This window comes from Sardina pilchardus, chromosome 10 (assembly GCF_963854185.1).
Source record: "Sardina pilchardus chromosome 10, fSarPil1.1, whole genome shotgun sequence".
NCBI classification, from domain to species: domain Eukaryota; kingdom Metazoa; phylum Chordata; class Actinopteri; order Clupeiformes; family Clupeidae; genus Sardina; species Sardina pilchardus.
In genome coordinates, this window is record NC_085003.1 from 17,925,019 (window position 1) to 17,942,884 (window position 17,866).

Below are 17,866 nucleotides of genomic sequence, written 5' to 3' on the forward strand. Positions count from 1 at the left end.
CGGGCGTGATCCTCTTACGCAGCCACCCGGCTCATCATGGCCTGCAAAGGGATGAGGCTCGCACTCTCTCTTTCTCTCTCTCTCTCTCTCTCTCTCTCTCTCTCTCTCTGTCAGTCGGTCTGTCCCTCTCTCTCTCTCTCTCGCTGACACGGTCTGTTATTTGGTCCTAAATCTCACATCCACACAAAAGCATGCACGCACACGCACACGCGCACACACACACACACGCGTGCACGCGCACACACACACACACACACACACACACACACACACACACACACACACACACTCAGCCATGGTCATGAAGGGCAGCACTGTTTCACCAAAGCCAAAAATGTCATTTCTCTGAAATTGCTGTGGATGGACACAGAGGCAGAGGCCAGTTGTGTAGCGGCTGCAGAAATGAGGCAGGGCTTATCTCATGCCTCTGTCACTGGGGTTTGAAGAGGTAGCGACAGACGCCACTACACCCATCATAATTTACCCGTTGACAGTGGAAATGTTGTAATTATGATAGCCTAATAGAGATGGTGTTGACTTGAAGAAGACCCCCGCGGGTGGAAAAACTGATGCAGAGGTACCCACCTTTTCTCCCTCCGGTCATAGCGACGGCTGCTCAGAGGCCTTGTTTAGTGTTTGGCCTCCATGTTGACCTTTCACCCCCGCGCAGGCTTAAGGCCCCATTAAAACCTGAACCTAGTATCAAGAGGGTGTGGTGGGGTCAAAGCTCAGGTCGCAGGGGTTAAGGCAAGCGGTCGTCTTGTACGCCCCCCTCTCTATTCTCTGAGCAGAAATCCTCTACGCTCTGCCCCACAACAACAAACAAAGGCAACGTAATTGAGAGATTTTTTAAAAAAGGGCCTCTGTCATGGTGAAGCTGGGCAACAGATCCACTGAAGGTTTTTAAATGATTGCGGGATTACCTCTTGAAATGGAGGACTTCCCACTCCCCGGACGTGGCTGTTGTTGTTTGAGAGCCTGGATGATTAATGTTCAGAGTGTTTGGGCATTAGGGTTCACTCGTGCACATATGCCTGGCCATTCATTTCCCTTCAGTATTATTTAAACGCGCAGTGATTCTCGTATATTCACTTCACTTCTCCAGCGCAACATTTTCCCCAAGCTGGGAAGACATTTCATGCCTATTTCCTACAAGCAATCAGGATTTTCCTGTGCGGTGATTTTTCATCTCTTCGAGATAGATTACAGCCATTATTTGCCCTTCTTGTTGATGAGAGCTGGCACCAGTAAGGCAGTCCCTGTGCGAGTCTGATTGCTACTTGAGATGAGACTCAAGAAGTAGACATTTTCAGAGGTATAGCCTACTTAAGGGGTCTATTTTCAACCGTGTTTAAATACCCCCTTTGTAATCTCACCCTCAAGTGATTGATTTTGCTGTGACAGCTGATGGATGGCTATCAGCAATGAGATGAGCAGGAGTTGATTGATAGATAGAGAGATCCCCACACACTGGTGGACCGGGCCAGCCTCTGTCTCCTGCCCCTCTTTGTTGCACCACCACCCAGTGTCCGTCAAGATGACCACTCTTCTCACGACGAGGTGAGATTCACACACGTTCCAAAGGCAATCAGAGAATATGGGGCACGGCACACACCCTCTGACATGTCACTGGGCGCCTTTGTGCAGGAGAACTGGAGATGTCTTAAGTAAAGGCCAGTGGCTGCAACAAGTGATCACCTGAAACTAGTTTCACAACTGTCACGAGAACTGTTTGGTCCTCTTGCCGATTTTCAGCAGGGAGTTTAGGATTTTGATGGAACGTTTTTCTTTCCTTTCAATTCCTTGGCAACAATACCACTAAGTATTACTATCATTCTCTGAAAGCTTTTCTGACAGTTTCTCAGACACCATTTAGCTACCTAGCATTAATCAGTGCCAATTGTGCCGTTTTATGGTGTTTGCAAGTTATTCCTTTAGGTTTTTAGCTTTGTACTTTCAGATCACAACTCCATAGTGCTGCTTTACATCCTGTTTGCATTGTAGTGTATGTTGTGTGTGGTGTCTTAAGCTGCTGGAACCTTGAATTTCCCCTTGGGGATCAATAAAGTATCTATCTATCTATCTTTAATACTTTTCTCTCAACAACACAGATTTCTCTTTGACAGTATAATACAACTTTCACTATTGATGTTTTGTTGTCATGGTAATATTATACTAATGTATTTGGGCCTGACTATTCTTGAGTTCAGCAGGTTCAGATAGGACTAGCCTTTGAAATGTGTTTGCTTCTCAAACACCTTGCTGGCCAGACCAAACAATGGAATGGAAATTTTATAAATAATGTCTTTTGATTTACACTTCCAGATGGGTTAAGTTAACATTGCCCAATGATGAAACTTGTCATTCTTCATATTTGCCATTTTCACATCAGTGTTGCTTTCTACGTATATTTAATGTTCAATCTTTCAGCTGTACTGTTTGTGTTAAGTTATTGAAACTATCCAAAGAATTGCATTTTTACTTGTAATTATAAGCATTTGAAGCATTTATGTCCTTTGTAATCAACAATTGAAGCTGTTTCTTGACCAATTAGACTGACGTTTACTCGAAAGAACGTTCCCTGACGTATTTTGTTAGCTTCCTGCTGTGTGGTCTATTCTCCTCCTGCAGCAACATGTCTGTCTTTCTCTGTGTTCGCCCCCTCTGAAATTAGGGACAAGGTCTACAATTACACCTTTAATGCCCAGGTAAACCCAAGTGGTTGGTAATCACTCATTTATTTAGGTCTCAGACGTATCTTTCTAAAGTATGCCTTGTGTCTATTCTACAGTTTTCAGCCAGCTGTGAAATTAGTGTTTTGTATGTGTGTGTGTGTGTGTGTGTGTGTGAGTTGGTGGTGGTACACACCCAATAATAGTGTCTTACTAAGCTGTTTGTAGCTGCAGTGTAAGAGCCCATGCTTGATTAGATGAAATGGCCTGTCTGACCACGGGCTGTGGCTGCCCTCTGTAATCTCTCTCTCTCTCTCTCTCTCTCTCTCTCTCTCTCTCTCTCTCTCTCTCTCTCTCTCTCTCTCTCTCTCTCACTGTGTCTTCTCTCCTCCCTCTCTCCCTCTCTCCCTCTCTCCCTCTCTCTCTCACTCCCTCTGTGGTGTCCTTACATTGCTTAATGAGTACTGTGAGGAGCCCTGACCCTGGGTGGACCCGGAGGTGTCAGGGTTTCGCAGCTGCCCGGCTCGCCCTGTGATTGCTGCGAATTAAGCCCCTCAGGCACTCTCAGGGCACCTGGTTAGCCGCTGTGAATGAGTGTGTCTTCTTCCTCCAGCCCCCACACATGTTGCAACTGTGGACGCTAATGGGAGTTATCTGCTGGCTTTCCATTAGAATCCCCATCCAATTTGTTCTGTTCTCAACATGGAGTAATTAGGTGTAGTGATATTTTTAAGACACAGCAGTTCATCCCTGTAGCTATGAATCCCTTTGTGGGCTGACATGATGACTTATCCTAGTATAAGTCGTGGTTGACTGCATCTGAATCTTATCAAATTGACGTGAATGTTAAATGCCTGAACCGGATGTCCAAACAGAAGGTCCCATCTGTATTTGTCTTTCAACTATAATTTCATGGGCTGCGTGCGCAATGAAGTCTTAAATCCTCTTGTTTTTCTTTGGTTTAAGAAGAGGGTTTATCCGCAAAGGCTATTACTTTTAAATGCCAAAGATGGAGGAGACTATTCAATCTCTTCTGGTTAATCACTGTTTAATCTTAAGCACTTGGCACTGGGAAAACATTGTTATGAAAGGATATCCGAGGCATTGTAAGGAAAATGCCATAACTCAGCCCACAACCGAGCAAACCTAAGCAAGACAGCAACGTTTCCATTCCAGTGGGCATTACGTTATTTGAACAGCTTTATTTCTACACTAATATTTCTCCCCGCCGCTAAGGCATTTTTTTTCTATTTTGATATATTACCCAGGAACGGTTTGGCAGACACTTCAAACAGATCGTAGAAAGCAGGCATGCAGTCAGCAAGTTCTTTTGTGTTGGGACTAGACTGTGTCCCTGTGCCTCTGTGTTTCTTTCTCGGCTCTGGCCCTGTGTGGTCATTGGCTCTCGTTTTCCCTCCATTTTATCAGCTTTCCTCTCGAGGTTGCCCTCTGGCCTTCTTCTTTGGCCCGGCTGAAATGTCCGCCACCCTTACCAGGCCGCTAATCGACAGCGGCTAGCTTTGTTTGCTTTCTTTTATCGAAGCAAGATAACGATTGCAGGGGCCTTGATTTGCAGAGGGGGTTCTTAAACTTCAACAGACTTGATGTCATGCTGACGCTTGATTTCACAGCTCGGGCTTTCTCACCGGTCCGCCGAAAAAGCATCTGATGAACCCGATGACCTCATCTTTGCGCGGCGAGCGCTTTCATTAGCTGCGCTCGCCTGTTATCTGCCAGGTCGTTTCCCTGCTTCCAATGCGTCGGCTCTCAGGAAACCTGCGGAGGTGAGATTGGACTCCTGTGTTTTGGGAACGCGAAAAGGAGCCCTAGCGCTGTTTCAGCTTCGCCACAGCAGAATGAGTCAGTCTCCTGTGCCTTTTCTGCCATGGTGTGTGTGTGTGTGTGTGCGCACGCACGCTTGTCTCTCCATCAGCCTTCCCACAGGGTGCAATTGTGGAAAGAGATCTCCTCTGTTCTGATCTGAAAGTGCGCTGATTCTTTGAAGGGGAAACGCCGTCTTTGATGTTTGGTTGAGATGAGCTGCTGATAAGATGGATGCAAGTTCACACAGCGCCACTGAGTGAGTGAGTGTGAGTGTGAGTGGGAGAGTGTGTGTGTAAGTTAACCCTGACTGTGACCCAGCAGGTAAATACAGGTTGCAGTCCCTTATAATCCCACAGTCTCATATTAACTGCCAACTAGCATGAGTAATAGTCAGAGTTAGGGTAATCAAGTCTGACCTCTTTACACTGAAGGGAAGTAATATAACCATCACATCTTAAGAGGCAATTTTGCAGGGGTGTATTGTTATTGTCCTGACAAGCAGGTTACAGTGCAGACTTGTCCAATGACATCCAAAGCAATGGCATTTTCTATTTTATTTTAAATCACTTTGTCCTTCAACATAGTCCAGGAAGCCAAACAAGGGTTGAAGTGACTGATGAGGTTTGGTATGCTAATGTGTGGCACCTAACCAGGGCCCTGGTACCTGTGGTGTGTGCTGGATAATCTACCCTCATCTCCTGACCTGTGGACCTGGCAGAGGCTGTTCTGCCCAGCCAAAGATACATTCGATGCCACGCCGGAGAAGACGGCTGGATCGTGTGTTTGAAGTCGCCAGGCTTACGTGAAGGCCTGATCTGTGCCCAGAGGGCAGGTCCATTGTCGTTCCCATACTGTCATTGCATTCCTCCGAGAGAGATAAAGAGAAATGACTCCGTCGACTTGTGAGATGACTCTCTTTTGTCTGGAGAGACTCACTTTTTTTTCCTTTGGGTGAATGCCACAGTGACAGCTTGTCAGGAGTTAATTTGTCTTCACTGCCGCATCGCAGGTAGAGATCGCAACTTGGAGAGTTGTGAAGCTTTATCAGTGACTATGAATTACAAGGTACAACAGTGAGACGTTCTCTCTCTTTTTGACTTCTCTAATTGTGGAAGAATTATTGGAAATCCATGCAGCCCTTTGAGATTTACCAAGCTGTAACAGAGCAAGTAACAAAGAACCAGCATTGGAACTGATCCTCTTGAGGTTTACTTGGAAGGGAATACAGACTCTCCTGCCAAAACCCCCACAAAAATAATCTAATGAACCACCCCTGAAGTTGTTGCATCTCACTTTGCGTGAAAGAACTTTGTCAGCAATTTCGCTAGAAGTTGATTCAGGGTTTGTCGGTGGTGTGTGAGGCCTTTTCGGTGGTCCGCATAGTGACCTGGGGGCGTTTCAGAGACATCCTTTGAATTCACAAGGGGCAGAAGAACAGAGGGCTAATGGTAGGAAGCAAGAAAGCAGGTGTGCTTCTGAAAGAGATGCTGTGTTAGCAACTTGTGTCTTTAAAAAGTCTGGCCACTGATATCCTCTAAATATACAGTATATATATATTCCATTGGAGGACCGACTATAAGGTCTCCCTGAATGGTAAAGCTAAGTTTTTTTCTTTTGAGATGCTCCGTGCAAAACATTCGGAAAGGCTTCATGAGGACATCTTGTCTTCTTTTGGCTGAGTACTTGAGAACATGACTTCACGGCTTGTCACTGAAAAAGGAAATGAACACCGTTGATGTCCGGATACTGTCACTAACTTGACGTGCTTCTTCACAGTTTGTGTAGAGGGCTATGGGTCCTTTTGTACATAATTTACAAGAGGACCCTGACTGGTGGTGATATAGTCAAGTTCACCCTCAACCAGATGTGTCTCGAATGTCCATCTTGCCAAAGTAGATTTCAATAGAAATATCCCATAGGCCCAGTGCAGGGCCATCTGAAGTGACCCAAAGTGCCTAACCCCTGGACCTCATAAAGATGATGAAGGACTGTTGTGACCGGGGGGGCTATGAATCATAGATAAGCAGTGTCCTTGAGAGGCACCTCCCAGCGGGAAGTCCCCACATAGGCTATCCAAGGGCACTTCCCTCGAAGTACCGCGACTCCTGGAGCCATGCGTCATGGTCCTCCTGGTGGCGGGTCAGGGTCTGAGTGTCGGCTGTCATCCCCACGCTGGGCAGGAAGCTGTCATTAGGGCTTGAGTCATACAGGAGAACGGCCCCTCTGAACATGACGTGCAGCCAATCGCACAGACACCTCCAGACCTGTCCGGCCTGATACCAATCCCCACCTTTTTTTTCCCCTAAACATGAATTATTAGACTGTCTCATGTATGCATCAGCGCCTCTGTTTTGAGGAAGAAAGAAAAGCAGCTGTTGAAGGATTCTTGTGTAAAAGTGTTATGTAGTTAAATCTGTAGAACGTGTTCAGCCCAAATGTGTCTTTTTAACCTTTACCTGCAGTGTAGCGCAGTTTGCCTGAGATCAAGCCTTGATTAGCGTATAGCTAAAGTGATTAGCTCAGTATGAATAGCTAACGGGATAGTTTAATGTTTCAAGTTCACCTTGTTTCTGTGTGCTCATCATGGTAAGCCGCCAAACACGGCCTCCCCCCTGAAGGAAACACTGATGAACAAAACCGAAAAGCTCCTCCTCCTTTGAAAATCTTCACTGTCGTCAGCGGATTATCTATGATCCCTCTTCAGAATTGCAGCTCTGTTATTATTGCATTAGACTGTGGGGGTGATCCTTTGGTTTTGCATCATCTGTTAATCTGTTTGGCTCCCCCTCTTTGAAACAGATGCCAGTGGGAAGTCCGCGGTGTTTCGCTCCATTAACAGTCCTCTCACAGAGCAAATTATAGCCTGGCAAACCCACTGTGTGCCCTCTGCCCTGGCAGATCAACACCCTGCCCCAGTTATTTACCCCTACTTTCTCAGGAAATCCAGCTGAGATCCAGTCTTTCAGAAAAAGAAGCTGAGTGGGTTGCAGCGCAATGCTACCCGTGAGAATGAGTTAACAGAGATTTGTGTTTTATTTGACATGTGGATATACGACTCACACAAAAACCCTGTGAAGGATGTCAGAAATTCTTGCCAATACTTGCAATAGCTGAATGCCTCAAACCATCAGTGATGATGAATGACTCAGATTACACTGTGATTCCAGTGGGCTTTTAGAAACCATTCTTGAACACACTGACAGCAGGTTCAGTTTGGGGTTATTTTGTGTTTTTTTTTTCTTCTAGTATGCGTAATTTATCTCTGTCTTCTCTATCCCCAGGTTTTCAGTTGTATTGCTTTTTTTCCCCCATCGGCAACTCAAAGAGTCTGTGTACTCTCCTAACCTACATATGCCTGGTGGCTCTGACCACGTTAATCTCCTCCTTTTTAAAAGGTCAGCAAAAACCATTCTCATTCCTATTCTCCTCTGCAGAGAACTTGAAGCCCAACTGCACATCTCCGCCGACCGCAGAGCCCGAAGCCCACAAGACCGATGCCAAAGCATCAACACTCGCAGCCAAGGAACCAACAAAGGGTGAATGGGTTCTCTTTGCCTCTCTGTTGGATGAAACTAGTTTTGGACCCTCATCACAGGCTGATTGGCCTGCGGATCACTTTATGAAAGGGAGATTGATGAGCCACAGTATCCCCCATGTGCATAGTTCTCACATTTTCTATTTGCAACTGTTTGTGTCAGAATCATATTCGTAACTGATACACTGGAATGCCTTAGAGTTCCACAAGATGGCTGGCAGATAGTCGAGTGCAACTTTGTTACTTTTGATGATGGATTATTTAACCAACAGCGTATACATCTCTTTGTTTGACACATTTTGTCATTCCAGAGAAAGGAAATTACTGACTGACTGAAACGTTTGTAAAGTGGGCAGTGTTTCTCTATTTGTTCTTTGTTGTAGCAAGTTGCACTTTCTGTTTATAGCTGCACCTGCAGTATACCTTATCAAGGCGTGCACTAAGGGAATATAATAAGGGCAGTAAGGGAATGTAAACATCTTCACTCAACTGGACTGCATTAATACTTGTAGATGTTACATTCAGTATAAGTGTAATAGCGTTCTGGGCGGGGGTTTACATTAGGCCTGGAGCCCAGATACGCATGACAGAATATGGTATGCTAAGTCCCTTATATGTATATCAAGCTGCTTAAGATATTTAGCAGCAACATTGAGCGTTGTCCCGTGACAGCAAGTGATTTGTCGCTTAATTTGTCGTCAGGACTAGAGAGCTAGTGTCCTCGAGACAACTGATTGTGTAATAAGTGCATGCGAAAACAGACAGTGTTATATGGTCTTGTTGAGCGAGTTGTACAGACAGGGTTTGTAAGTGCCGTTGTCTTTTGTGTGTGTGTGTGTGTGTGTGTGTGTGTGCGCACATGTGTATGGACTGTATAGATTTTCCTAGCTTATGTAATCTCAGCTTTAGGCAGATGAGTTAATGCCACCTGTGTAAAGACAATATGTAGCAAAAACAGAGCTTGTCACAGCTGAGCAGTGCAAAGCACACAAACATGAGGTCTGTGAAAATGTACTGTTTGGAAAGGAAATAAACCCTCCAGTGTCATATGTTCAGTGTCAAGCTGTGCACTACCACCTCAGATGTTCCTGATAAAACAAGCTGAAGAGTGCACATAATTATAGACATCATGGATGATTAGTTAGTTATTATGCTGAATGCAGATATTGTGTTGTTTTAGACTGTATGTCAAGACTTGAATGTCCGTATTTGTATGTCGCTCTGGATAAAAAAGAAAGTGTCCACTAAATCGATGAATGTTAATGTACTCACTACTATGTTCTGAAGCTTCATCGTTGGCATTTGCTCCTGTAGAGGCCACGGGTTGTGTGACCAAGAACGTGTTTACGCGGATGCTCCGTGTGGCCCGGCGGTACTTGGTGGTGGTGGGCCAGTCGAGTGGCGGCAGGAAGCAGTCCCGCACATCCTCCAGCAGCTCCACGGAACTCCAGCCCTCCAAGGCCAAGGTCTCAGCCTGCCTTCCCCAGGCACAGGTACCCTTGACCCCACATCCACTCTCTCAGGTACCCTTTACACAGGTACCCTTTACCCCACATCCACTCTCTCAGGTACCCTTTACACAGGTACCCTTGACCCCACATCCACTCTCTCAGGTACCCTTTACACAGGTACCCTTTACCCCACATCCACTCTCTCATGTACCCTTTACACAGGTACCCTTTACCCCACATCCACTCTCTCAGGTACCCTTTACCCCACATCCACTCTCTCAGGTAGCCTTTACACAGGGCCCTTTACCCCACATCCACTCTCTCAGGGGGAATAATTGTCTGAATAATTCATTTCATCTGACTAACACACAAACACACACAAACACACAAACACACACACACACACTCCTTTGACTCCTATGCACCCATTGTATGGAAACAATGCCTTTATCTGGCTTCATGGGCGTATGGATATCATCATTATTTCACTTCCAGTTGCCTGTTTTCCTGTTGAGAAAGCAGGTCAAGAAATGGCTCGGGGGGAGTTTTGGCAGTAGAATCCAAGATTTCAGAGAGACAAGCTGTTTTTCACACCGCCATTCAGAACCAGTGCAAGAATGCATCTCTTTAGTGTACACACCAAAAAAAGTGCTAGATTTTTATTTATTTGTTTTGGTCAAGGATGGGGGGCAAATCCAACAACGCTTGCTTCAGGAAGTGCAAAATGTATTTGTGTTGTTGCGTGCCTGTTGTGACACTTGATCTGAGGTGTAGCAGTGAGTGCATAATGCTCCTGCCTTGCTTCACTGGCAGATCCGAGCCAAGAGGAGGAGCCAGAAGGGACCCGGCCTACGCATACTGTCCAGGAAACCAACCCCATCCTCCCAGGAATCAGACGCTGGTGCTGCAGAGGACTGGTCAGTCAAAAAGTGAAAGGATACGTGTGTGTGTGTGTGTGTGTGTGTGTGTGTGTGTGTGTGTGTGATGCAGTGTGTGTCTGTGTGCCTGATCGTATGCATATATGCCCAGTGCATTGGAGCAAAAGAGGCATAACATTTTTCCCCATTAAAATGAATTGTTTCCATATTTAATGATTCTATCTCCCAGCGGTACGCTAAAAAAGGTCATCAGGTAATTATCACAAAAAAAAACAGCTGAAGGCTGCAGCAGCTGTTCCGCTCCAACCTCCCGAAGCTGCACATATTAATTCAGCCCTCCAAATGTTGCCTGCCTTTTTTAAGACTGCTGCGTTTTCACTGAGCCATACAGTACCATGTGTGCATCTGAGGCCACTATAGGAGCATCCAGCGCATTCTTCATATAGCTTGTAGTCGCCTGTCGCAGTGATTTATGGATTTGTGCTTGGGTCGACAAGACAGAAATAATTAACTTAAACTGTCAGGCTTGCCTGTAACAGTCGTTAAATGGCTCCCATGCATACAGCGACGAGACTGTCGCACCTGTGCTCTCTGTGCAAGAAAATCCGGTTCTCAAAGCGTTACTGCCATTTAATGGAGTGGAGTTGTTTTCAGACACATCGCATGACTGAAATACTTCCCAAAAGAATGCCTTCCATGACAGTAGGGTAAAACATTCTTAGGTGTCACATATTTCTTGTAGTCCTAATCAGTTATGCACTCTACCCCATTCAATCTGAATGATGGGGTGTTACCTATTGATTGTTCCGCTGGTGAATGAGAGCACAGCACAGCATTTGTGAAACGTACAGAAAGGGGAGTGTGTGAGTGTAGGCCAACATTCTCCATTCAGCCAAGCACTCTGGTAAACCACAGAGGCCACATCACCCTTTTAAAATGACAACCTTGCTGTTGTCGTAGTACTCACATTGAAGAACATTGTATTCCAGTGAAAAGATTGGACAAAGAATGGAAAGTGCTTCAGCTAACATTTTTACACAGACTAGCATTCTTCAGCTTCAGTTTACCTTGAGAGGAAATGTAGAGATTCCTTGCGAGTTTAGCCTGTATTGCTACTAGTAGTGTTTACATTAGTATTGGTGTGATGGGGAAGAAATTAGATAATTTCTAAAGATCATGATGGAAGTTATTTTACAGAAATTTCTAGTGCATTGGCTGCATTGTTGTATGAACCGTAGGTACTTTAATCCTAGAATAGAATGAAGAAAAGAAATGTCCCTGTGTATTAAGCTTATAATAACCCAAGAAATTCTGCAAAATCAATGTATAAACATTGATTAATTGACAGCAAACTACAGTAGTTTAAAGTTTTAAACTGCAAATATGTGCCTTTGTTTCGGGAAATAAAATCTCACATGATCTCAGCAGACCATTGAACTACTTTAGGATTTAAATTGAAGTTAGCGTGTTGGTTATCAACCCGTGGAAAGAGCGTGGCTAGTTCCGTTGCGTCCCATTAAACGTGATACATTCTCTGCATTCAGACACGTTCGGGACACTTGTTGAATTCGGATGAGGACTGTGCGGAGTTTGGCAGGGGGGGCCCGCCTCACGGGCCGAGGAGACTGTGTGCCTTTGTGCCGGGGCCAGGGGAGCGTCCGCATGCCAGTCATTCCAGGCAGGTCCCGCATTAGTGTCAAGTGGCAGAAATCGCCCAAATGAGGCTGGGTCACCAAGGCCACCGAGTGGATTATTCTAATTTGACAAGATTTGGGGGGGGGGAACCTAGTGTTTTTTAGGGAACCTAGTGTTTTTTTGTCTACCTTGCAGAGTGAAAGACCCCTGATATTTCAGGGCAGAGAGAGTCGTGTCACCCGGGAGGTATTGTCAGGTGTTTATGAGGTGCCCCCACCGGGCCAACACATGGGGCCCTTCTTTTTTGTCTGATATTAATTGAAGGTAACTAAGGCATTTGATTGGGTCGGCCCCCTCTACGACAACAACACACCGGCCATTCTTCTTGCCCAGGGGTGGGTCTGTGAGCGGAAGCCTGAGGGTAAAGGTCAGTGGCCCCTTCATGTCTCATGCCATCAGACTGAATATCATAGTGACACGTAACATTTCACCCATTAAACTCAAGAATCCCTGCCATTCGGACGAGCTCACAGGGAAGTCTAAATGCTAAATAATTGGGTAGATCCTTCAAATAATATAATTATTCTTACTTGTTTTAAGAAAATCTAACCACATGTAGGTAGTTTTGTATTATTCTTAGAAAATGGCTCTTCTACCTCTTTCTTACCGTCTGTCCTCTAATTGTAGTAGTCTATATGTGCATTGTTGGAACCTTCACATGTTTTTTTTTTTTTTTTAGTGAAATGACTGTTGCCATTTTAAAGTATCTCAGCAGTAGTTTCAGTTTAGTGGTTTGTAGTATTGTAATGTCAGCAGAGTCATTTCCTCTACCTTATTTTCTTTTGTGGCTGGTTGTACATGTACAGTGTGTGCAACTGTTTTGTTTGTCAGATGTGTTTGGTAGTGGATTGTGGGTACCTGTGTGAGTATTTGAATGAAGCGTGACTCGCCCAGCCATTCCCCTCAGGGCAGTGAGGCCTCGTCAGTAAACAGGGATCTGATGATATCTCACCCCTGCTCCCACAGGTGCTTCCTGTGATGAGGAGATAAATCAACCCACTAATGTTTATGACATTTATCAACAGCACTACTTTAGGGGTGGGTGGGTGGATGTGTGTGTGTGTGTGTGTTCATGTGTGTACGTGCCTGTGTTTTTAGGAGTGTTATTTAGGAGTGTTCCCAGCATTTTTTTTTTCTTCATTTGTGTGGCCAGGGTGTTTCAGTCATCTGTCGGTTTGCTTTTTTTTGTACACCTTGTTCATCCCACTTTTAATGTTGACAGTTTTATGGGTATTTACCCACACCTATCCTGTCTCACGGCAAAGCACCTCACCGGATTTCAACTTACTCTGCAATTCTTCTGACTTCTTCATGCTGAGTTGCTGAGTTTGGGTGTAGAGTCTTACAATTCCTTAATTGGCTGTGTGTGTGTTTGTGTGTTTGTGTCTGTGTGTGTCTGTGTGTGTCTGTGTGTGTCTGTGTGTGTGTGTGTGTGTGTGTGTGTGTGTGTGTGTCTCTGTCTGTGTGTGTCTGTGTGTGTCTGTGTGTGTGTGTGTGTGTGTGTGTGTCCACAGCTCAGAGCCAGGCCTCAGGAGGCTGAGGTCAGGGCCCGCGGGGCGGGGGGCCCATCGGAGGAGCGTCCACAAGGCTCTCAGGCGGAGGTCCCTTCAGCTCTGTCCCATGGGATCCCCCCGCAACTCTACACACAGACCCCTACTTGTCAGCGCAGAGAGCCCCCGACCAGCGTGGTCTACAGCAGGACATTACAGGTACAGGTTACCCCATGATGGGTCAGTATCACACTCACATGAACACTCACACAAGATCACATAAGATCCATTTCACACATGCTATAAAGATCTAGATGGAGAGACCCTATCCTGTAAACACTACACTCTCTGTACAGGTTTAATTAAACATGCCTAACAAATTCAAAGACAGACAAACAATATGTTTTTGAGCTGAATGTATTTTAGATGATTTTTCAGTGTCAGACTGCCTTAAACAGCACTTTATTTCATTTATTTGTTACATTTAGGTCATATGACTTTTACAATGCTGTCATTGTAAGTTGCTCTGGATAATACCATCTGCTAGGAACCATAAGCATAAACAGCAACTGCAGTTGTTGTTGGCACAATAAATCAAAACATCAGGCTTCAATCGTCTTCCTCTGATCTTCCGTGATCAAGGTGCAGATAGATGTCTTCAGGGATGATGTAAAGGCCTACCAGTCATTTTGTTTGCCGGATTAGGATGGCCAATTTTAGGTTGGCAGATTTTTTAGTGTTGACAGCAAGGTGATTGTAATGACATTTTAGTTGGAGGGATATTTCCCCACACCCGTGCCCAATAAGCTAGCTGATGAGAGGTTGAATCATGCTTTTGGATACTGAGAATGTTATGTTGTTGAGAAAACTGAGCTGTAATGGAACCAAGAAGGGAGTTTTTTCCCCCCTGTGATCTTTCTGTCAAGACTTTCAGTTCATAAAAGAGTGAGGAGGCTTGCAGAAATCTTAAAAAAAAAAAAAAAAATATTAGGGGAAAGAAGTGAGTGAGAGAGAACCTTCCATTCAATAGTCAATAACAAAAACTTGCCTCTGTTAGACTTCAGATCTTATGCCACTGATTCATGTGAAGAAAATCCTCTGGTTAATTAGAGTAGTGCATGCTGCACATATGAAAACGGTAGATGTTTTTTCTTTATATCCTTATGGAGGGTGCAGCCAAACCAAAATTATTAGCTTGGTAACTAACAGCCCGAGAAAAAAAAAAAGTGTTCTGTAAAAACTAATGTTTGAATGCTTAAGAGTGGCTCCAGACTTTGTGGCTATGGAAGAGAAGGCCCCAGTTCATATTAAAAGGAGTGTGCTGATTTATCCTTCCCCAGATATCCCGGAAAGCTTTTCCTCATGCGGTCTGGCACATAGATGAACATAAATGTAGAAATTATACATGAGAACAAGCTTGCCTATTTTGTGTACTGTAAATCAACATGTTCAGTAACAAGCTATATTTGGGTTTGTACGGAAAGGATCCTTTTTTTTCCATGATCTGGTCAGGATGTGAAGATAAGCAGTGACAAATTAAAAATAGTCTTGAGCCCCACCTGCATCCCCCCACCCCCCTCCCCATCCCTGCAGCTCCAGAGACTTCATTCACCTCCCTCCACCTCCACCTCCACCTCAGCTGGGGCCGGAAAAGCTGAGGGGTGTGGAGGGAAGTGATGGGAAAGGGGGGGGGGGGCTCAGCTCGCCACCGCATCAGCTTTATATTTATACCTTCTCTGTCCCCCTTCCATCCATCCCCTCGAGCCTGCCTGACATTTTAAATGCCACCTCCACGGAAAAAAAAAAGCGCCGGCGCTCCGGCCCCGACCGGAGATGAGTCACTCCGGATGAGAAAGCAGGTGGCCGGTGGAGCGCTCTGCTCCCATGGCCTTGCTGCCCTTCTGAAATGAGCCGTATGGAGCACGCTGATGTAACGGGTGTTATGGGTGTACGGGCGGAAGGAGGACACTCTTGTCTTCTACTGTGAAGAAGAATTTCAAGTGAGACCTCCGAGCTCCGAGCTCCGAGCTCCGAAAAGTTCTGCCAGTGCTTCAAGGGCTTTTCACTGTTGGGACAATTTGTTGTTGAGTTCTTGCCGAGAACATGATGATCCTTCCCTGTTCCATGAAAACGAGTCAATCCAGTAATTTTCCACAGTCGCATATTTTTGATTGCACATAATTATGAAGGACGCCTAGCAATCCGCTGGCTGCATATTAGAATGTGCATGAAATTATTCATAGCACTGACATGCGTAGTCTGTGGTTTATGCGCATTGTAGAACAGTTAGTCATTTGTTGGGTGTGTAAATGCCATAACCACTCACTTACATTTAAATAATTAGTTGTGTTACACTATATATAGACTTTTCAAGATCTTTACCCGCCCTAATGTTCTGTCTAAGTTTTCACAGACCTCTATTCAGGATTCTGTTTAATTGAAAATTCGGGTCTGAAAATTCCAAACAGGGTCTGTTTTTGAAGCTCCACAAATGACATCCCTGTTTTAGTTGGTCTTTGTTCTCTTTAGATAGATGTGACTAGAGAAGCGATGAGGGGACTGAGGGAACCTCTGGAGAGCATGGCACAGCGGTGATGGGATGAGGCGCTTTTTTGGCCGAAAAGCGCCCGCATGGCGCGTGTGTGTGTGTTGGGCGAGTGTCTGAGGCCCACTGCGTGATCTGGTGCCCAGCGTTTGATGTGTCGGCCTGGGAGCTGTCGGAGAGGAGACTCTCCTGGGTAGAAGGGGGAGGGCGGGGGGGGGGCAGATTACTGCATAGCTGGCGGAGCAGGCACTCTACTGATATGAACGCGCCTGCACAGCTGTACGGTGTGTGAGCCACACTAGGGAACTCGGGCAACAAATGTGCCGCTTGGATTGAAAGGGTAAGCCGGGCCAAGCATTCCTAACACCATTGTACAGGTGTAAGGGGTTATGTAAGTGCACAGGGACGGGGGGGGGGGGGGGTGTAGGGGTGCGCTGGCTATGATCACAGTGCTAATCGTTTCATCCTCTTCAACATGAAGGGCCAGTCGCTCTCCGTGGGAATATTTGTGTTACAAACGGCGCATGAAATATACATGCAGAAGTGGATTCCCGGGCAGTCTGCCCAAACGTAAGAACAACAGTAACCACACTCCTACGACACACAATCCTTCTGCGCTGTAGCCTTTACTTATTCATGATGACAATCCCGCTTTCCCAGCGCTAGACTTCTGTTGTGTGTGCGAGTGTGTGTGTGGGTGGAGGCGATCGCTTCAAATCTTCCAGGACAAAAGAGACACTAACACACCATCGCTTCTTTTCCCACCATTGTTCCCCTTTTGACTTTTGTAGTTTTTTATTTTCCACAACCACTCGCCGGAAACAGCAAAACCACCTTCGTTTGTAGTTGTCGCCATTCAGCCGTGCGTTAGACAGAATGGAGAATGGCATCAGTGTCCAGGTGTGTGGAGGGGAGGAGAAGAAGAATAGAGTGGCCTGGTCTTGGAGGACTTTGGCTTCTCACTGATACTTTTTAACTCCACACGTGAGGAGAGCAAACATTTCCCAATAGCTGGGCCTGCTGAATATCACACCCACTTGTTTGTCCTGCATGTGATCTTAAGTCTTGACCCCAAGGCCACGAGGCTCAGTGCAGCAGCGGCACAGTGGTTTCCTCCCCGTGCGTTCCTACGTTTCCTGGGAGAATCACACTCACCTGTTCCCTGCCCACCTCCATAAAACCCACCCTCCCCCCCCAGACCCCGGGGGACGGAAATCACCTCAGGACTGACAGAGACACTTGGAATCAATTGTTTATTCTAATCAAAACAGGAGGCCACTTTTGAGTCAAAATAATTTTGTCTGTCAGTGGTATTTTGTTTATTAGTTTTAGCTTTAGTCTTGTCTGTTTGATGTTGATGTTTAGTGTTAATGTAATGTGTTGTTGATGTCGAGTGCTTGATCTGGAACTCCCTATTAGTGTGTGGAACATATTGTTCTATGTTCTTCCAATAGGAATTCTTTCCTTTCGTTCGCTGGAAAAAAAAAAAAAAAACTTCTGCTCTTTGGTTTCGCGGTCTCCCTGTCAGTTAATTACATTTGAATAATGCATATGTCCGCTCAGGCACAGAGAACATAATTGCTTGCTTTGTCTGACGTTATAGACTACTTCTCGAGGGCCCTTGTTGGGTCCACAAAGGCCACCATTTCAATTGTGTCTCTTTGGGACCACATTAAACCTAAATGAGCCCCCTTCTAACCTCAGACCATTCTAAACCCGAATGTCCTCACAAGTGTACATACCAATGGAATAACGTTAGCCCGACCTCCTGAGGAC

General features: G+C 45.5%; 1 protein-coding gene across 1 annotated transcript in view; it reads left to right on the plus strand.

Annotated features, from left to right (window-relative positions):
* si:ch211-266k8.4 (TBC1 domain family member 4) overlaps positions 1 to 17,866 on the plus strand; it is a 37,484-nt gene that overhangs the window by 15,955 nt on the left and 3,663 nt on the right. The window contains exons 11-14 of the mRNA XM_062547212.1: positions 7,931 to 8,032; positions 9,346 to 9,524; positions 10,296 to 10,399; positions 13,570 to 13,764. Of these exons, the coding sequence (XP_062403196.1) occupies positions 7,931 to 8,032; positions 9,346 to 9,524; positions 10,296 to 10,399; positions 13,570 to 13,764 (580 nt within the window). The remainder of the gene's footprint in view (positions 1 to 7,930; positions 8,033 to 9,345; positions 9,525 to 10,295; positions 10,400 to 13,569; positions 13,765 to 17,866) is intronic.